The sequence below is a fragment of the Drosophila novamexicana genome, unplaced genomic scaffold (assembly GCF_003285875.2).
Source record: "Drosophila novamexicana strain 15010-1031.04,08,12 unplaced genomic scaffold, DnovRS2.1 tig00000387-arrow-pilon, whole genome shotgun sequence".
NCBI lineage: Eukaryota > Metazoa > Arthropoda > Insecta > Diptera > Drosophilidae > Drosophila > Drosophila novamexicana.
In genome coordinates, this window is record NW_020824800.1 from 565,547 (window position 1) to 588,286 (window position 22,740).

The 22,740-nt window shown below is 37.1% G+C and overlaps 1 protein-coding gene across 1 annotated transcript; it reads right to left on the bottom strand.

Moving 5' to 3' along the window:
* Positions 1-20,946: 20,946 nt before the first annotated feature.
* On the bottom strand, positions 20,947-22,179 carry LOC115760150 (juvenile hormone acid O-methyltransferase). The gene is made up of 2 exons (XM_030701361.1): positions 21,312-22,179; positions 20,947-21,252 (listed from the first exon to the last, which is right to left on the bottom strand). The coding sequence occupies exons 1-2, from the start codon at positions 21,988-21,990 to the stop codon at positions 21,002-21,004; spliced, it is 930 nt and encodes a 309-aa protein (XP_030557221.1). The 5' UTR covers positions 21,991-22,179; the 3' UTR covers positions 20,947-21,001.
* Positions 22,180-22,740: the final 561 nt, after the last annotated feature.

A 22,740-nucleotide genomic window follows, 5' to 3' on the forward strand; every position in this document is an offset into this window, starting at 1 on the left:
GGTTTTCCCTATAGATTAATCTGGCATTCAAATCTCGACACCGATTTTTTAGTCGAAATTCATGTCCAAATCTTACCCCAAGATTCGTATATAGACATGGGTCAAAAATTACCACCCCCATAACTCGGTCAAATCTCATCCGATTTCCACGAAGTTTGGCTTTTTCTTCATGGTTTTCCCTCTAGATTAATCTGGCATTCAAATCTCGACACCGATTTTTTGGTCGAAGTTCATGTCCAAATCTTACCCCATGATTCGTATATAGACATGGGTCAAAAATTACCACCCCCATAACTCGGCCAAATCTCATCCGATTTCCACGAAGTTTGAACTTTTCTTCATGGTTTTCCCTCTAGATTAATCTGGCATTCAAATCTCGACACCGATTTTTTGGTCGAAATTCATGTCCAAATCTTACCCCATGATTCGTATATAGACATGGGGCAAAAATTACCACCCCCATAACTCGGCCAAATCTCATCCGATTTCCACGAAGTTTGAACTTTTCTTCATGGTTTTCCCTCTAGATTAATCTGGCATTGAAATCTCGACACCGATTTTTTGGTCGAAATTCATGTCCAAATCTTACCCCAAGATTCGTATCTAGACATGGGTCAAAAATTACCACCCCCATAACTCGGCCAAATCTCAACCGATTTCCACGAAGTTTGGCTTTTTCTTCATGGTTTTCCCTCTAGATTAATCTGGCATTCAAATCTCGACACCGATTTTTTGGTCGAAATTCATGTCCAAATCTTACCCCAAGATTCGTATATAGACATGGGTCAAAAATTACCACCCCCATAACTCGGCCAAATCTCAACCGATTTCCACGAAGTTTAGCTTTTTCTTCGTGGTTTTCCCTCTAGATTAATCTGGCATTCAAATCTCGACACCGATTTTTTGGTCGAAATTCATGCCCAAATCTTACCCCAACATTCGTATATAGACATGGGTCAAAAATTACCACCCCCATAACTCGTCCAAATCTCAACCGATTTCCACGAAGTTTAGCTTTTTCTTCATGGTTTTCCCTCTAGATTAATCTGGCATTCAAATCTCGACACCGATTTTTTGGTCGAAATTCATGCCCAAATCTTACCCCAACATTCGTATATAGACATGGGTCAAAAATTACCACCCCCATAACTCGTCCAAATCTCAACCGATTTCCACGAAGTTTGGCTTTTTCTTCATGGTTTTCCCTCTAGATTAATCTGGCATTCAAATCTCGACACCGATTTTTTGGTCGAAATTCATGCCCAAATCTTACCCCAAGATTCGTATATAGACATGGGTCAAAAATTACCACCCCCATAACTCGGCCAAATCTCAACCGATTTCCACGAAGTCTGGCTTTTTCTTAATGGTTTTCCCTCTAGATTAATCTGGCATTCAAATCTCGACACCGATTTTTTGGTCGAAATTCATGCCCAAATCTTACCCCAAGATTCGTATATAGACATGGGTCAAAAATTACCACCCCCATAACTCGGCCAAATCTCAACCGATTTCCACGAAGTTTGGATTTTTCTTCATAGTTTTCCCTCTAGATTAATGTGGCATTCAAATCTCGACACCGATTTTTTGGTCGAAATTCATGTCCAAATTTTACCCCAAGATTCGCATATAGACATGGGGCAAAAATTACCACCCCCATAACTCGGCCATATCTCATCCGATTTTCACGAAGTTTGGCTTTTTCTTCATGGTTTTCCCTCTAGATTAATCTGGCATTCAAATCTCGACACCGATTTTTTGGTCGAAATTCATGCCCAAATCTTACCCCAAGATTCGTATAAAGACATGGGTCAAAAATTACCACCCCCATAACTCGGCCAAATCTCAACCGATTTCCACGAAGTTTGGCTTTTTCTTCATGGTTTTCCCTCTAGATTAATCTGGCATTCAAATCTCGACACCGATTTTTTGGTCGAAATTCATGTCCAAATCTTACCCCAAGATTCGTATATAGACATGGGTCAAAAATTACCACCCCCATAACTCGGCCAAATCTCAACCGATTTCCACAAAGTTTGGCTTTTTCTTCATGGTTTTCCCTCTAGATTATTTCGGCATTCAAATCTCGACACCGATTTTTTGGTCGAAATTCATGTCCAAATCTTACCCCAAGATTCGTATATAGACATGGGTCAAAAATTACCACCCCCATAACTCGGCCAAATCTCAACCGATTTCCACGAAGTTTAGCTTTTTCTTCATGGTTTTCCCTCTAGATTAATCTGGCATTCAAATCTCGACACCGATTTTTTGGTCGAAATTCATGCCCAAATCTTACCCCAACATTCGTATATAGACATGGGTCAAAAATTACCACCCCCATAACTCGTCCAAATCTCAACCGATTTCCACGAAGTTTGGCTTTTTCTTCATGGTTTTCCCTCTAGATTAATCTGGCATTCAAATCTCGACACCGATTTTTTGGTCGAAATTCATGCCCAAATCTTACCCCAAGATTCGTATATAGACATGGGTCAAAAATTACCACCCCCATAACTCGGCCAAATCTCAACCGATTTCCACGAAGTCTGGCCTTTTCTTCATGGTTTTCCCTCTAGATTAATCTGGCATTCAAATCTCGACACCGATTTTTTGATCGAAATTCATGTCCAAATCTTACCCCAAGATTCGTATATAGACATGGGTCAAAAATTACCACCCCCATAACTCGGCCAAATCTCAACCGATTTCCACGAAGTTTGGCTTTTTCTTCATAGTTTTCCCTCTAGATTAATCTGGCATTTAAATCTCGACACCGATTTTTTGGTCGAAATTCATGTCCAAATCTTACTCCAAGATTCGTATAAAGACATGGGTCAAAAATTACCACCCCCATAACTCGGTCAAATTTCATCCGATTGCCACGAAGTTTGGCTTTTTCTTCATGGGTTTCCCTCTAGATTAATGTGGCATTCAAATCTCGACACCGATTTTTTGGTCGAAATGTCAAAATTTTACCCCAAGATTCGTATATAGACATGGGTCAAAAATAGTTTTCCCTCTGGATTAATGTGGCAATTGAATCTCGACACCGATTGTTTAGTCGAAATTCATGTCCAAATCTTACTCCAAGATTCGTATAAAGACATGGGTCAAAAATTACCACCCCCATAACTCGGTCAAATTTCATCCGATTTTCACGAAGTTTGGCTTTTTATACCCTGAACCCATTAAAAATGGATATAAGGGTATATTGTATTTGTGCGAAAGCCAAAAATGTAACAGGCAGAAGGAAGCAACTCGACCCCATAAAGTATATTTATTCTTGATCAGCATAAATAGCTGAGTCGATCTAGCCATGTCCGTCTGTCTGTCTGTCCGTCCGTCCGTCCGCCCTATAAGAGCTAGAGACTTGAAATTTTAGATTTAGATGCTCCTAGCTCCCGCGCAGATCGAGTTTGTTTCCGATAATCGATAACGTACTCCGTTTCCAAGCAGTTTTGGTAAATAATAAGAAAATCCCGTTTCATAATTTTAGCATTTAAAATAGGCGCATGTGTGAAACCTAAATCTGCTAATAATACCATGCAGTAAGTTGTCTATATTGTTGCTTTAATTTATAAAGGATACGATTTTTTGTTTTTAATATAAGTTAGATAAGATCCATTAAGTAATAGGTAAATAAAGGTATTATTACACGATGGATTAGAGAGAATAAGTAGAGAATTATCTGGCTCTTAACGTAGACCATGTAAATATAATCATTTTTGTACACGAGTTAATCGTAACTTGAGTTGCACGAAGTACATGCAGTACGATTCTCGAACTCGCCTGAGACCTCCGCATCCCGAGAGCACAGTTAAATGCCGTTGCCGATCTCGGACTCAACATAAAGTCAACCATTAGGAACATCGTGGCTACTAAATAAGGATGTCTTTAAGTTGTAAGAAAACACTTTAGTCTCTGAGGGAGAAAATGGAACTTATTATCGGTGACATTTACAGTAAGTTGGGCTTATAAATTATATTCGGATGGGTCGATTCCGATAAATTTAGGAATACTATGGAATTGGTTACAAAATACATAAACTAGAGAAAATCACTTTATATTGCCTTGTACATACTGATGCTATCAATCGGTTTAGAAATTGTAAATGAAAATTTCGGCAAGGCATGTGCACACATATATTTATGTGCATATGTTCTTCTTTTAATTCTATAGAGGAATAGTTAATGCGATTTTTATGCATACTGTTCTGTGGTTATTTCATAGTTAAGAGCCGATGACAAATGGTTGGCTTTAAATATATTTTTTATTTTCCCGCGAGTAAGAAACAGGTGGAAAGTAATGTCTAAATATAAAGATAAAGTCGAGTATTATCTACTAGTCCTACTTTTTAAGCACAAGCTCTTAACACAAGCCTCTAACACAAGCCTCTGGTCCGGACTTCTAGCAACTGATGTGAAAATTGTAAACTACCAATGTACAGTTTTATAGCCAAAAGATAAACATCAAATGTGACTTTTTGACTGTGACATAAAAACTTGAAGAATGCTCCATACACACTTAATTTTCAGTACTTGCACATTTCAATACCCTGTAATCATAAAAAAGGGTAGCTGAAACCCATGTAAGAATCATGTTTACGATTTGAATTTAATTAATTAATTATGAGAACTGAATATCAAAAGCCTTTAACAAATTCCAAATAGGGAATGGAATAGAATAAGTGGGTAGAATGGTTCATTATAGTATAGATAACATAGGGTACAATACTCGCGCGCATAGGGTATATCCGAGTTGAGCACAGTCAACAAAAAAAATTATTATATCTGGTGAATTTTTAAGCACAAAACCGAACGCATTTATACGGGTGGAGGGTGGTTGAATACAATTTTGGGGTAAGCGTTACCTTTTGACGTTCTTAATCTATCAATAAAAGTAAATCAAAGTCAACCCCCAAACCAATGAACGCATCACTTCAAGAGGCATTTCCTGTTTTAAATTGAGGTAGCATCCATATGGCATGTGTGAATATGCTGATATCCTGGGATATGGCAAATAGCATGCTTTTTTTTTTTGCCTCAATAAATTTCCCTTGTCTTGAATTCACTTCTATCCTCTGTTAGGTATGTGTGCTAAAAAGTGTAATTTTAAAAAGTCATAATCGCAGATAAGTGCGGTTTCATTGCCCACGCAAATGCGAGTCTGAGCTATTCATTACAACGGCTGCCACATAAGGGCGGTTATATATCACATATTATATTATCTGAGTGTGTGTTAGTATCTGTTTGTCTGGCTAACAATTTTTTGCACAACTTTTGCCTATAATCTCACCCAATGTTCTGCACAGCCCCGGAAAAAAATTGACGGCATACCAATTTCGTTTATTCCACGTCCATTGTTATTGACATGGTATATGTTGGTATTAAAAGTTATTGAAAAAACTGCTGACAAAAGAAATATAAATATTTACCCAAAGTACTATTTAAAAGAGCCCCACGAAGGATATATATATATATATATAGGTGAACAATGCACAATTGACGAAACGACGTAAGCTTCTGTCGAATGCAAATTATTGCTCTTTGATGTTGAAGGGGATTTTTTATTTAAAACGATCATAAGGACGCAAAGTTAAACAACAGTAAATTAATTAAACTTAGTATAAAGGGTTTAGAAAAACCATAGGAATAATTACACTGTCACAAATATTGCCTTTTTTTCGGTTATGCTACAAAAAAACGGTTAGCTTGTTTTTAATATGAGCCCACAAACTTTGCACTTCCCTTTTCAAATCTTATTGACAATATTAAAGAGCCTACGCCAATAGAGCTCCCAGCAGAGACTCTAGGCACTTCAATACTGAGCATAACAGATGTACAGCTAACCCTGGTATCTGTGCCCAAAATTGACTACAACTGAGTCAACCTGCAATGCCCCAGCAACCGCTAATAAGTCTTCCTATAGTTAAAAATACTACCTACTAATTCCTACTTTTAGCAATAGTTACGGGATTCGGTATTTGGATGCAAGGGGAATTTTCTGAAAAAAATAATTAATAATTGCTTACTCCGATACAAACCAAAATATTTCGAGGTTAATTAATTTGTATGTAAAGCTTTTAAAATACATTTGAAGTCAACAGGACAAAACTAAATCCTTCGCCCATGACCATTAACCAAAAGGTGTGAAACATGCCTCAAATAAATTTTTATAAAGATTTTTAATATGATTAAAGCTGAATAGATGGTGCTAATAGAATATATACTAATTCGTGTGTACTAATATAGATCAAATCATATAAAACTACAGTACAAATTCTGTTCTGTGGTGCATAGAGTTTGGGCAGTACACTAATCACAAATGGGTCAGTCATTTTGGGCAAATATTTATACATTTATAGCTTGTGCCAACGTATACACGAAGGTAAGTAAAAGTTTTGGCCAGAATGTGTAAGTTTTTTCCGATCCCTAATGTCCAAATATGAATAAAGCGTTAGCATAAACCTATGATTTTTTTTGTGGGCACATGCCGTATAATCGATTTAAATATAAATGAATATTTTAACACGTTTTTGTAAAATTAATGAGCTCGACAAATAGCTCCCTAACAGACGAACAAAGGCCTCCGTATAGGCCTGGGCTCATTTAAATTTAAATCCACATGTGTGCGCTTCGTGCATTTAATCTTAATTAAAAACCGGTTTTTCGAGTTCTGTTGTTTTCTCTCATTTTTGGTGGCTTAGCTCCAAAGGTTTGCCAAGAAGTGTTCAGAGTATTGCTGTGGCAGTATAACCCGAGTCATGTCCTTAACGTGGCACATTTATTTAGTATTCATCATATTTCTGATTTATTCAGTCCAAATGAGCACACGTATAAATGTTTATAATTACACACCGAAACTAACATACACGAACATACGCATGGGTGCGATGTATAAATAATAATCCCTGAAAGCATTAAAGGGGATGGTTTCAGTCGCGTGAATGGTTACGTATGTGTTCATACGAAACTGATGGGGTTTATTTAAGTTTAAACATAAACCTGGTGACTCCTTGTTATAATGCTTTACGTAAAGTGAATAGCATGTAGCCATTTATGATGTTTCAAAAGAGAAAGTTTTATCAACTTTATTATCGAACGGATAATGAAAGCTGCACTTAATCAATCTAAAACTGTATACTATATTCGACTGTTTATTCTGGCTGGCTGACTGACTAATTGGTGTTCAACGTCCAATGAAAGGCGAAAGATATAGGAAGCTGAGTAAAGCCTGTATGTAACGTAGGTTAACTTACGTTTAGGTGTGGCATTGAAAAAGTGCACCTGCACCAGTTACGAATCGTGAAAATTCGGTTAGATTAAACTTTCTTGTATACCATTTAATCGACTTCAAAATAAGTTTAATATATCTTTATGACATACCGAGGACACATTTTCTACTTCATTTATCACGTAGAAAGACACATATGACTGTAATAGATTTGGTACATGACATGTTATTGCCAAAAGGAACATCTCGAAATCAAATTCAAGCCATTTTCATTGACAAGGTGGAGAACGCCTAACTCCCTGACGAGACTTCCGTTTCTCTCAGACTCCATCACTCCAACAATTGCATGCTCATTTTGCGGCTGTGCAGCACTTAATTAAATCATAAATAAGCATAAAGCGACGCATCGACAATTAAACAAACATAAAAACAAACCAAGTGGCAATGCCCTCAGCCTCACAAGCAAAACAACCACAAACGGAAAATTGCGCACTCAAATGACCAAAACGCATTCAATATTGCATTTAATTAAGTCAATTCTCGTCCAGCCCTGTCACAAAAGCCATTGCATACTTTTTGGATTTGAGGGTATTTCGCACGGCACGAAAATCTTCAAGAGAGTCCCTTAGCTTAGCTATGAAAGTTATATATATATATATATATATATATATATATATATATATATATATATATATTACTACTACATACAGATTTAGAAATTGCGCAACGATATTTTGTGAAGGCTTTTTCCATTTGCTTCAACCGATAATTTAATATTCCAACCGAATACGTCAACTATACATTGTATTTCTGAAATTTATCAGGGTAGTAAAGCTTCGCTGTAGTAACTGAAAATTGCTAACGTTTTGATTTTACCATCGCAGCAGGGAGATGCACGGTGTAGAACTGATAATGATATGTGGAAGAGAATGATAATAATGACAATGTTACAGCTGAAAACGGCTCTTTCATCGACCATTGACCACTGGCTCGGTTACAATGTTTATTTTAATTACTGAAATTGCATTCGAGTGCCAACTGCCAATTGACCAGGCGCTTGATAAGGTCCAATTCCCACTCCTCATCTCATCTATCCCTCTCTGGGTGCCACTCTCTTGTTGTGTTTGCATCCGCTGCATTGTTGTTGTTGCATTGCATTGTTTGAGCTTCCCCCCGACATTGATGCATTTTACCTTCATTTAAGTTTACATTTGGTTTGGCTTCACCCGTTTGCCTCCGGCAAGCACCAGTGCCAATTCGAACCCAGCTCCATATATCAAAGTTTGTGCAGGTAAAATGCCGCCGCGCAATAGCTGGGAAATGTTATGAGTGTCATCATCAGCATCAACAACAGCAGGGGCAGTTGAACATTCGCCAGCCGTCATTATCTATGCAAGCGCATCAGTTGGGAAGGTAACTAGGGTTGCAACGGTCGGGATCCAGTCTGTTCTTCGTCAGCAAGCACGCGCCTAGTACAAACACTTCGCAAACAGAAATGAAAGCATAATATTGAACGCTTCCAATAGTAATAAGGAAGGGCGAGCGCAAGTTCAGAGACGCCCCGCAGTTTTTAGAGTAAAGACTATGCTACTAACGCAGTTTGAAATTTAAGACCACGAATTTTCGCGGGCAAGCATCTAAAAGCTACAAGAGAAAACAGTGCAGTCGGGAGCATATATCAACTTTCAAATAAAATGGTATAATAGTCTTTTGCCAACTTATTTAACAGAGGGAAAATTCGTTGGTGATGATATTGAAAACTACAAAATGCATCACATTGAAAATATATATTCTTGTATATGATGCTCAGAACAGTTTTATCATTGAAAATCGATCAAATATTATAATAGTTTTGTGCAATTTTCTGTACGTAATAGACAGACTGAGACTTCTCCGACCCTAAACACGTATTCATTAAGTTCTCATGTAGAGCTTCAAATATAAGTTTCAAGCAAATCGGACAAAACCTTAAACCAAGAATAATATTTTCGGATTTAGATGCCAAATTGATCTAGAGGCCAAACCATGAACAAAGTCGCAAACCTTGTGAAAATCGGATGAGATTTGACCGAGTTATGGCTTGGGAAATTTTGGCCTATGTCTATAAAGGATATTTGAGGGTATAATTTTCACATGAATTTGGACCAAAAATAGTGTTGCCAGATTTATATGCCAAATCGATCTATAGGCCAAAACATGAACAAATACGCATATCTCATGAAAATCGGGTGAGATTTGGTCAAGTTATGGGGGTGGAAAATTATGACCTACTTATGTCTTTATAAGATATTTGAGGATACCATTTTCACAAAAATGTTGAGATAGAAAACAAAATTTTGCCGATCTTGCAGAAAGATATGCAAAGAAATGAAGATCTATCGATATTTTATCTATTTTCTATAAAATTAAGAGAGAGGAAGAGCTCGTTCTGATAAAAAAATATATGTACCTAAAGGGTTCGGAAATATCCTCCTTCTGCTTCCTATGTCTGAATGTGTTTACATTGTCAAGCTGGGTACAGGGTGACACTTAGTCGGGCACTTGTAGCTAGAATTATTTTTACTTGCGTCCCTCTCTCCTTTTGTAAAATCTGATTATAATTAAAATGAATTTAAACTCTTTACATGCCGCCAGAAAAGATGCTTTGATATGCAAATTCCGCTATAAAGTTTTGTTTTGCTTGTTTCACTTTTAATGCATAATTCAAAAGTAGCCACTAGGCGCTTCAGTCCACCACAAGGGTTAAGCATCGCGGACTCTACAACATATTTCATATTTCATGGTTTCATGCCCAAATAAATGCAATGAATTTCATCAATTGACTTGATGTGCACACTGACGTCGTCAGAGCTGTCATTACCGACGTGGCAGTCGCTTTAGACTCTACCATTTGCATATAAATTGGTTTTGGGCCCGTGTTTGGTATATTTATACTCTGTAAACAAAAAGGGTATATTGGTTTTGTGGTCTTGAATCTAGAAGCTGGCGGCTTTCATATATCCAAGCCTGAACAAGACGAACCGATATCTTCCATAGTTTTAAAACTACTAAAACTTAATTTTATGGAAGCGAAAAACAAAACTTATCTTCAATTGGAGTATTGCACAGTCGGTTACACCCGATTGCAAACGTTCTTACTTGTTTTAGTACACTTTTTGTCAACTGCTTATCGGTTTGTTGACATCTGTTTGTTGTTGGCATTTGCAGGACAGAGTATTATCAATGGACCCATTTTTAATTGCCACAATTTGCGCTTAAACGGTTTGGCAATTCAACATGGCCTGCAGCAGGCTTCGCCGACACCCATGGTGACAATTATACTCATACAGAGCAATGCAAAGAAGCCCATGTTTGGCCGGCCCTGCCCTCAGGCTTTCACGCTTTTTGGCCTTTAAACGCAACGACAACATAAATAAAAAAAATATTACAAAAATTCCATCTGGATATCAAATCAAATTTTGAATATGAAACAAAATCCCTTGTCGGGATTGCGCGACTAAGAGATGCCTTGAACCCAGCGCCGAGCTGCCAACTTCTTTTGCTTGTTGCATAAAATTAAACAAAACCTTTTTCGATATAAAAATAAGTATATATAAATATATATAGAAATATATACTCTTGCCATGCCGCAATAAACAACAATGCATTATCTAGTTTTGAGCACTAAATAGGCATTCAAACTTGCCATTGTCAACTTTAGAACTAAGTTCATGTTCTTCATTTCATACTTTCATTCAAGCACAGTTTGAAAAATCCCCAACCATCTGCACGAAGCTTTGTAAGAAAATTTCATTTAAAAAAAAAAACGTAGAACGCGTTTTTAAAAGCATACAGTCGGGGGACTCCAAACAGTATATAAACGACAATGGCTGGGGGTGACATTATTTTTCATGTCGATGCCTAAAAAGACCAAAAGTCTTAGGCTTTCAGTGGTTCGCAACGTTTTGTTTGCCCTGCTGATTCTTTGCATATCTGATGCCAGTCGACCTACCGTCTTCCCCCAAGGGCAGGTGATGCTGTTGCGTTTTGTTTCTATTGTCATCAAGTGAAATTGGCTTTTAATGTTGCCGCAGAGATATCTTAAGAATAATTGTTTTGCGTGTTTTTCTTGATTTTTTCGTTCCTGCTGGCCCCGCAGGTGTTTTTTATGTGAAGCTGCCGCGATTTTTAGAAACATTTTATGTTTGTTAAGGGTAATACTTCTGAACGGTAAGAAACTGCTTGGAATGTTTTAATTGTACAAAGGTGCTAAACTTTTTACTAATAGCACTTTTGGAGAGTACCTTGGGTTGGAACACCAACTAGGTACAAATTAATTTAATTGCGAACTTCAGGACCATAAGGATGAATTATAAATAAGGGCAATTTATATGAATAAGTGACAACCTACAACTGATGATAGGAAGCACCTATTGACTCCTCTAGTGCTGTTCAATTAATTAAATTCGCCATAACTTGAGGTCTATGGAATTTTATGCAAAATGTTATGTCTTACAAAAGTTGGAACTAGGCTTAGAATTATGCCATGTCGGACATTCGTTGTCATTGTACTCGTTCTTCTCACTTATACCCTGGATTAATTAAATATAATAAGCATAAATACACTTGAACATTTAAGCAAAGCTTTCCCTTATAAGCCTTACCAATGTGATAATAATAGAAATTCCACTCGAAAATGTGCTATGTTCCGGGTATCTGCAAATCAATTCCTTCCTACACCCTTTTCTTCTACCTACAAATCGACCTGAGTGCAGCTAATTCATTGACTACAGTTGAACACTATTTTGGCAATTTTAAATAGTCACCTAAAAAAGTTGGTTTTTTTTATTAAGCGAGTAAAACTATATTAGCACTGACCATCTTCAACAATAGATACTATATGTCAGACAGTCATATAGGTAAGTTATAAAAAAAATAAAGTATCATCTCTACCAATTTCACATTGTTCCACCCCATAGCCATGAAATTGCTTTCCGCTTGACGCTCCATTCTTGGCCTGGGCTACAAGAATTGTTATCAAGCGCCAAGCGACCCATATAACTGCTGGTCTCGGTGGGAGGGGGGCTTATGCTGAAGCGCCGACGGCAAGAGCAAAAAAATCGCCGAAGAACAGACGCAAAAAAAAATATTTTTTTAAAAGCCAATGCGCAAAGTGGGAAATAAAAGGTTTCGGGGTGGGTCTGCATTTGGTTCAGGGTGGGTTCGGGCTTGTCCCAGGCTTGCCAGCGCCTGCAGATAGGCACAATAATTGTATCAAAAGCATATTTTCCATTCTAGTAGAACGAATTTTATGCCTTTTCAATAAACATTAACCGATTTTGGTATTTTTTCATAAAAGACCAACAACAACAGTAAAAGCACATACCTCACCAACCAAATAGAAATCAAGTATAAATGATCTCGTTGAGAGCGCTCGACTAGAAGTTATCCTTTGTGGAGATCCCAGGTTTTATCACATAATGGAATCATATTGATTAGCTAATCCTCGGCATTACTTGCCAGATAAGTTGTCTAAGTCAATTAGGCATTCCGGGTACTATTCTTAGGTTAATGTATGATATTATTACTCGAAGGCAAAAGTAGTCAGGACTATTAATTACTATGTGTAGGTACAGGGTATAAATATGGCTATCCGCTGGCGTTAACAGCCCAAAAATATGCAATGCTTTCGTGCGGCAATCATTCATGCGTTCATTATTTCATAGACTACGAGTTGAGCGAGTCGCATGCCCAGCTCATCCCCATATATAAATACCGTTGAAATATTTTGATTCCTACTTCATGTACAGGAATATGCAAACTTAGGAACCCAAAACAAAAATGGCAATCAATGAGTTGGAAATATTTTTGTTTTTTTCTATTAGCCAAGCTTTGTTTGTATCTTTTTCTTCGCTTTTTTTTTTTAAATTAATATTAAATTTCAAAACAAAATAATAACGCATGAATGTATATTTTTTTTCCTACATAAAGGTATTTTTAATATTTCCCATTGGAAATTGATTAAAAAGGAAACAGGCAAAAAGAGGTATCTCCGACTTTATAAGGCTTATATATTTTTGGTTAGCATCAATGTTTATCTGTTTGCCTGTCTGTCAGTCCTAAGATCTAGTGATTATTCCCCACGCATATCAAATTTGTTTAAAATGATCGATAACTCACTGAAATATATAATATTCATTTTTGATCTTGGAGCTTATAAGACTAAAGACGCCACCTTTAGGAAGTATGTTCTTGTAGAAAGTAGACAGATCTATAATATTTAATTTCTTGGATACATCCCCCGTTCCGCCATAAATCGTATAAATAAACTTTTAAATGTAAGCACACATATTTTTGGCTTATATGCGACACTGCACTTCACTAAACTTTTTTGTTTACCATCAGTTGGGCCTAAAACTTATTTTTATCAGTTTAAGATCAATACAGAAAGAACAGTGAGTTATTTATCAATTATCCTTATTACAATCAATAAATTACAATAAAATAAAATCAATAAAAAACAATCTAGGGAAGTAAACTCCAGAAATACGCTTCACAAGCCTAGGAGCTAATCAAAATCAAAGGCTTTAGGAAAAGCAGAATTAACAAGGTTGAAAAATTGCTGAGGATTAAACAAAGTTGCAAAGATTAGATTAAAGACGTCTCATATGTTGATAGCCAAGCACAAGAGATGTAGTTAGCTTTTTGACGCCGCAACGAATGTTGAGACGCCACTAGTAGGAGGAGGTAATAAAATCGGAATACGATTTTTCTTTTGGTTTTACATGCTTTTGCTTGAACCTTATCAATAAGGTTGTCTACATACGTCTGTGCATCGATTTAGCAACTTTCATGTTTTGCGGCATAGTTCAATCTTCTCCACGGGTGATGCCTACTTACATTGGCGCAATATAAAGATGTAATAGCAACACCCCACATAATTATGCTTCCCCTGCCCTGCGCGTTTTGTAGACGTCGCATCGATTTTGTTCTCAAGTTACGCTAGCTTTTGTTTACAGAAGAATTATGTTTAATGAGAGACCCCGCCGTCGTCCTTGTCTATTGCTGTTACCCTTGTGCTAGGGTTGAATCGCGCGGCTGGGCTACAAAACTGACAATTATAATTACAAGGTCTTAAGTTTTTCGTGAAAATTATTATTTTAATTATGGTTTGGCGGAGCAACAGTAAAAACAGGGTTGTAATAAAATCCTATATATTTATGGCCCACATCGAGTGTAACACAGATCATAAATCGCTCAATAATAAACATAAATATATGTATGTGTATTGTATATCGACTTTATACGATTGTCTCGCTAATAAAATCGAAAAAATCCTGCACAGTAAATAATCTAATCAACTGGCATAATCAGTTTTTATGGACCAATGCTGACCAGTTCGAAACAATCATAATAATTTTTCATATGAACTGAGTTTTATTTGCACGTCGAACACGTTGATAATTTTTATTTGCCGTTTCGCAGTCAACGCCAACACAAGAACTTGTATCTCCTTTGCAAATAAAATAAATTTCAGCTGTACTTTTATTTTCCGTGTTGCTAAAACAGTCTGAGTAATAATCATTTATTTAATGTGTCCCTCGTTTGTTATTTCTGCTGACCTTTTCCGAAACGACGACTGGGCTTAGACAGGACAGTCAGCAGATGGTCAAAGTTAGATTGGACACTTGCGCAATTTGCGCGTAATGAATCTAATTGAGTTTATCAAGTGGCTACATAATCTTCCCAAGACCCAAAAGTAACTGGTCCCGCAACATTAAACAGAGAGTCACGGACACTACGTTGACGAACACGTCTAATACAAATATGTATTTTTTAAGCGATTAATTTTGCTGTATATACGAGAAATTAATTTGCAGAGGTTCACTTGATTTTGCCACAAATAATGTACTATATAATAAGAAGTAAAATGAAGAAGAAGGTGACATCTCCAACCACATAAAATATATATACACCATATATATTTTTTCCACTTGGCACATACGAGCTTGACAGCATATTATAGAGCATTATATGAAGAATACGTCAAAAAAAAAGTATGGTATAGAAAATGTTCCTGTTATTCAAGACATCATGTCCAATTTCGGCAATTTTGGAACAATAAACTGGAAATAAAGATGTACTATAAAAGTACCACGACCCATATATCTAAACAAACAAGTATTTCATTTTCGACATGACAAAAGTGTCCATTCTTGCCTATATACCTTTTGAGCAGAGAGTAACATTTATTGATAGTAAAAACGTTAATTTTGTTTGCCTTTAACATGATGACAAATATTACTTTTCGACTTTTTCGCCCTCATATGTGTCACCTGTTTCATACGAAAGAAATTATCATGTAAAGGCTAACAACTCAATGTTGTTGGCTAACCAACTGTCAGGGTAAGCTCTGAGTATGAAACCGCAAGTGCCCTTTTTTTTACAAATTCGATAACAAGAAGTAAGCTCATTTGCCAGCTATAGAAACAGAAGCATCCATTAAGTAGCTGATTACAATTCAACACATGCTTAAAAACAATTGACATAGGCAATTAGAAAAATTACTGTGTAATTATAAGTAGCAGACCACAAACGTTTGCAGAGACAGAACAACTCGGGAATATGGCATATCGTTATGGCCTTTTCTGCTTTCAATAGGATGGGGAATGGACACAGACCTCGTCCTGGCGATGAAAGCAGTTGTCCAGTTGACCGCAAAATGTGCCATAAAATTCAAGTCAATTTTATGCCAGCGGCAAGGCATTGAAATCGAAAAGTGAAGCGTATTGAATGCCAAATTGAAATTAAATTGAAATTTGATTGGACTTAGCCACAAAACGAGACAGCAGACCCGCAGGCAAGCTTGGGGGCTGACAGAAACGGCTGTTCACAAAATTGTTGCAATTAAATAAACATAAAATGTCAGCGACTTGGAAAATAATGCCAATAACTAAAACACCGTTTCGGATCGGAGGCCGTCCACCGAAATGGGTGCCAAGCACTCGCTACAGTTTGGGAATTCTTGCGGTCTTTTTAAACAAACCGCAGGTGTTGCATACATTGGCCAGCTTTGCATTAATTATGATGTTTTGTGCAGCATGGAACTCAGCTCCGAGGGTGTGCAAACTATTTGCAGCATAAGCCACCATTGTCATGGTATGAAAATTGTACCATACTTTGGGCCAAAGTAATTTTATTGCCATGCACAGGAAGCTGCATAGACGACGCCATCGTCGTCATCATAGTGCTATGGAGTCATGGGAGCATGCTTCGTGTGACCCGTAAACTTTACAGTTTCTTTGTTTGGACTTAAACCAACGAGCTTACAGTTATTGTTATACCCTGACCCCATTGAAAACGGGTACGAAGGGTATGATGGCGAATATCTATGGAGTTGGCAGAAACGTCTCTATAAAGTATATATACCTGATCAAGACATCGAGACCTGAACCGAAGTAGTATATGCGATTCTGCGTCTTTTTTCATAATATTTATCGCTTTAAGACAAAAGTATTTAAGCATATTTTTAAACTTATATGAGGAAGATTCATATTAAGAACATTTTTTAAATAAAATAAAGTTAAGCAAGAAAGCGTTTCCCATAGTACAGGGCATTTTGGAATTTGTATAAAAGGAAACTAGGATCAGGGTATCTGCTAGTCAGGCACTCCCGACTAGAGTTCTTTTCAGTGTTGTTGCTGTGGCAAATTTGTTGCTGTTATTATTATTTTAGTTGGCTGCTCTACTAGTTTTTGGAGTCAGACGGCGTGTGGGGACCGTAACTGAACGAAGAAAGGCCGCATAAAATGTTATTGTAAAAAACTATTAAATTTCTCAAGAGATGAAAATATGATTAAAATCGATTTATTAAAAGCCACCGTTGTTGTCGTTGCTGTACCAAAAAGGTCCTGCACGTATATACAAACATATGTTGCCAAAAACTTTATGCCAGAAATAGGCAAAGGGCTCTTTCACTCAACTACTCATTAAAGACCGAAGATGTAACTGTTGCCGAGTGAGCACTGTGGATACGTAATACTACAGTTCAGGCCATAATCAATATCTAAGTAACTCATCGATTATTATCATCACTATTCGTAGTAGAATACTAAATACAAAAACTAGAAATAACTTTTCCGTTCCGTCAGGAGGCTAAGAAGGTGAACTTTTGCCCGGGTACTCTCCCTCTGTGTATCTGCCACCTGATAGCTGAGATGAGTCTAATGTAGAAAATAAAAGGATTGGCAGTGCACTTTTTGGAAAGTTAGTGCTATCTTAAGAATGAACCTGGCCGTATCGACTCACCTGCTAACTGCATTACACATTTCGTGCCAAATTATAATACTATATATTGTGGCTAAAATATAATGCATTAGCAATGTAAATTGTCGCATACAAAATGGTTTGGTTTCCCCACTGTGCATCAAGCATTGGCTACGCCCTCACGGTTCGAACAACTTGAAAAACAAATTTACTATGTACACTTAATGTCTAGACAAAGCCTCCAATTACCTTATCCGATTACACGAAGATTTTCGCAGGCAACCCAACGTAACCCGTTGACCCGGCATGCCTCGTATTACTGTCGTCCCTTTGGGCCCAACTCACTCGTTGTTGACGTCATCAAAAATGTTTCAAATTATTTTAGGCAAAAGTAATAGTCTCAAACCTGGCATGCCAAAAATGAAAAGGAGTGAAAAGCACTTAAGTGCCTCGGCCAGGACTTGGATTTTTAAATGAAGTGCTGCAGTGATCGCGTCGTCCTTGCTATTTCCGGTATTGTTTTCGTTGTCCCATTTTGCCCCCATTGCGTCTGTCATGCTGCAAGCAGGTGTAAAGTTAAATCATAAAATGAAATTAAAATAAACCAAAGCCGAGCATAGCAAACGTAATGAAGTGGCCAAAATGAAAAAGGATTTTCTTTGCTTTCCCGCGAGTCCGGGTTAAAAACGTTGTGCATAATTAGCTTAGCATAACATGTTTTTTTTACTTTTCAAAGAAAAATTAGTTGAAAAATTCATAAACGGAGGGCGGGTATGGCAAACCCTTTACAAATTTTATTATTGGCCTGGCCGAATAAAAAAAGGTAAGCAAAGTAGCAAAAAAAATCGCTGCATATTTCACCATATTGCAATATTATTTATTAAAATTCTTATTTACTACGCAAGAATGGCACCGTAACGCAGCTGGATATTTAAATTGGATATAACCACATGCATAAAGCTAATAATAATTATATCAAAGGAAATTGAAAGCCAAAAAGCCAAAAAAATAGTTACATTACGATTTGTGGGCCTAATTTCCCATTACATGTAAAAGTCCATTTCTCAGCTTGCAATCGCAATTGTTCCCGACTGAAATAACGATTTTTACGTACGATTTGGTAATGAACCAAAAAAATTAATTTCTAGTTTCAAGGTCATTCCCAAGCTTTTTTATGAAAAAATATTTAAGTCGTTTCGGGAAAAGGACAATCGTCCAGCTGAGATGCTTACTTGTGCCTGTTCCATACATTTTTACAGTCACCCTTGTACCCAATTTCAGAGTTTTAGACACAGGAGTAGATATCATGTTCTGGAATTCGAACCAATATAACCTAAATTTGTCGTTAGTTATGTATGTGCTCAAAAAGAAAGCGCAGTTATCTTCAAAGTGGCTTAAATTGAGTAGCCTTGCAGACTACCGGGATTTAAACACCGTATTGGAATCCTTTCTATATGTTTACTCCAATTAGATTCATACGTGTTTGGCTAATTAGATTTGATGCAGACACAATTAACATTTTTTTTACAATGCCCTAAAAACTAACGTATTTTCACACTGATTATATTAATGACAGCAATGTTAGAAATGTTTTCCAGCCAATGCACACGATATCCATTGAAAGATGAAAAAATTTCATTAGGTCAAAAGTTCAATTTTAAATTGTTATTTTAAATAATCAACGTATAAGAATTTTGATGTGAATAGAACTTATTCGTCTTTAAGCCAACAGAATTAGCCAAACAAATGATGCAAGAGAAACCAAATGCCAAGCACAGTCTCCACCACGGTCGGGCAATTAAACGACGCCCAACCAAGCTGCTCCCACTACTGGCTGGCGTTTCCCTCAGGCTCTTCAGCAGTGCACGCAGCGAAGCAAACGGAAAATTCATTACAAACAAATTAACAAATAAATCAAATTTCAATACGAAAATTTGTGTTTGCGAAAACAATTTTGAGTGGGGTTCCGGAAGCTTGTTGTATGGGGTATCACAAATCGCATGCCACGCCCAAACGCTTCGCACATCCCAAAAAATAGCGATGGGGCACAACTGACAGCCGGCAAATCGTCTAAAACTGTGGCTGAAGCTTTCCACTTGAGAAATCATTTGTCTAAATTAATTCCTGTCGTTTACATTTGCCAGAACAGAACAGCAACAAAAATCAAAGATTAAGACAAACATTTACTACTTCCAACCCACCACCAAAGGGACGAAACAAAATTGATAAAACCGGCAGGCCTTGCCTCGAAGCTGTCCAACTCTTAAGCTGTAAATGTTATGGTGCCGCTTGCTGTTGCCTCACGCCTTCCTCTCCATGATAAATGACATGATGCGCATTTGTTGGATCAACATTTTGCCGCCGTCGCGTTAATAACTCATTTGAAAATTCCGCCGACAACGTTGCATACGTACATTTTTGCCCGAAAAACAATTAAAATTGTTGCCGTGTTCAGCTTCAGGTAGCGGATAATTATAAATGCTAAATTCTATATTGTATGATATCCAAGAGTAACAGGATTTCAACCCTTTCACAGCCCCAGCTTTCATAGCGCCAGAGTGGCACGAACTGCTCGCTTCTGCCTTCGCTGCAATATTTTTGAGAGCTCATATCACGTGGAAGTCACGCTGGCAGCAAAAATTAGCGTAGTAGTTGGGTGTGAGGGAATTCTTTTCAATAATTAGTATGTCAAAAACAGGCATTACTTAGAATGCACACAGCGATTAGATAATCAAGCTGACTCCGAAACTGGAACATTTCAATAATGTATATGCCATGTGATTTACAAATATATTATACGGAAAGCAAAAGGAAGAAATGAAGAAGGAGTGCTCTGGTCAGGAGATACTCTGAACCTTTTTCTACCAATATCAGAAGATTTAGACACAACTACTTAATAGGCACAAATCTATAGCAAACTAGTGTTGTCCTTCTTCATTAGCCCATTGCTCTTTTCTTTCAGGACGATTACATTTATCTGCTTTCTCAAGACCTACCAGGAATTATCGCCCCTTATTCCTACGTACGTGCAAGACAGATTATGCTCCCCCCATCAGGTCAGGAATTTCTCCCTCTAACCTATTTACATAATATAACTTATCTCTTAATATAAGTTAAAACTATATTATAGATTCCTATCTATATTATGTCTGTATTATATAACAATGACGCTCAATAACTTTACTTTTCAATAACTTCAACTATACCCTCAATCCATTGAAAATGGACAAAATGGGTATAAATGTTCTTGATGCGCATCCGCATTACCCGCATCTGACCTACAAGATTTGTTTGAAATACACGATTTCGATGTCGAATTTATCGATTGCTCAGAAACGGAGAAAGTTATCGAAAAGCGGCAACAAAAACCTAATATCCTTTTTAGCCATTTTCAATGGATTCACGGTAAAACAATTTGCTTAAAATTCTATAATATTAAGAGTTTATTTTTAGCTACTACATACATACATTGATCAAGCTATCTATCCTATTCTATTCTGCCCTGCCATCTAATGTCTTTTTATTTAACGCCTTTTGTATTAGAAGTCTCGCTAAACACATTGCGTATAAACTCTGGCGACTTGCGGGCATAGGCAACGACTAGTTTATAAGGCGATATAAATCGATCTTCTAACCGATCTTTTTCGCAATCGATTTTCTGATCTTCTTTGAGGTTCATAGAGATAACAACGTCAACAAAATCATCCAGGAACTCCTCGTGCAAGGACTTTGGAATACGCTCCAGGAAAGGGCAAACGGCCTTAACATTGTCTGAAAACGTAAGTAAATTTATAAAATAATTAAATCAAACGAAAGGGTACCAGTCTCACCTTTTAATGTGCGCACACCCTCGTAGACAAAAACCTCGCTGCGTAGCTCGACACTGCGATAAACGAAGCCGGCTTCGTTTAAAAGTTTATCGAACTGATTGACAGGATCGTCGCTATAATGCAAGGGGGAAATGAACTGTTCCACATCCTGCATAAAACTAGCCCATTTTCTATCAGTTTGCAGCACCTTGTATACTTCATAAACTGGATTGGTGGCCAGAAAGACAAGTAAGCAATCGCCACCTTCATTTCGCAGCAAATTGTAAATGTTATGCAAAGCGGTCTGCAGATTCTGTACCCAATGCAGGCAGTAAAAAGATGTGACGTGATCAAACCGGCCCTTGAGCTGATCAGGCAATTGTTCACAGCCAATGTCCAGGACTTGAAACTGCGTTCGTGCGTAACGCTCGTATAATTTGTTTGCATAACCCACCATCTTTTTTGAGACATCAGTGCCAACTAGCATCTCATAGTTCTTTGGTAGAAGTGGATGCACAAAGTCCATTAGCACATTTCCTGGTCCGGACCCAACATCCAACAAACTGTCCTGCCCATCGGAGCGCCACTGAAGAATGGTGGCGTACTCATCCAATATGAGCTTCGCATCGTGACGCTGCACCTTGTTGGCGCGTTGGTAGAGCGAGGCCAGGTTCATTGCGCCCACTGATATCGGAAGCATGAATACACTGCTTTTATAGCCGTTTTTAGATGCGCAGAGAGAGAATAGACAATGTCGTCAGCGATCTGTCGCAGCTTTGGTGACATCGCCGCTCAATGTCGGTTTATTTTTGAAGCTTCGAGTGAAACAAGTCTGCTGCCCTGTGTTATTCTCTAATGTTTTATATCTCTCAAATTTCAAACCAAACTAAATTTGTATAAGATGCACGCAGTTTTGTGAAGTTAGAAGACAATTTTCAAAAAATTCCCGTAAAGGCATAGTATTATGTTTGCTTTTTTTTCGGGAATCAGTGAACGTTGTAATTATTTTATAATTTATTTATTAAATTATATTATATATATATTATTTATATTAAACAAACTCGTGGTTCTGATGTTTCGATGGCTACGAAAATTCAGATAAATAACTTTGTTAAATATTTGTACTATACAAATACTTATATTATAAAATAATTAAACTGTGTGAGCATGGAAAAAAGACTTCACGAACTTTCAAGATATTAAATATTGTTTACTTTCTAATTTGTAAAAATGTTGAAAAATTTGTTCAAATAATTAATTAATTATATTAATTAAATAAATGATGTGGAGATTGTCAAATTGACATGAAAGCAAGGAACTACGGATATCTCTGTCTACACGGCAAATTCGGAGAAAAACGAGCTAACTGATCGAAAGTATAAATACTAAGGTGTAGGAATATATCCCTGGCAGTGGGTACAGGGTATAACATATAAACCTACATAATCTA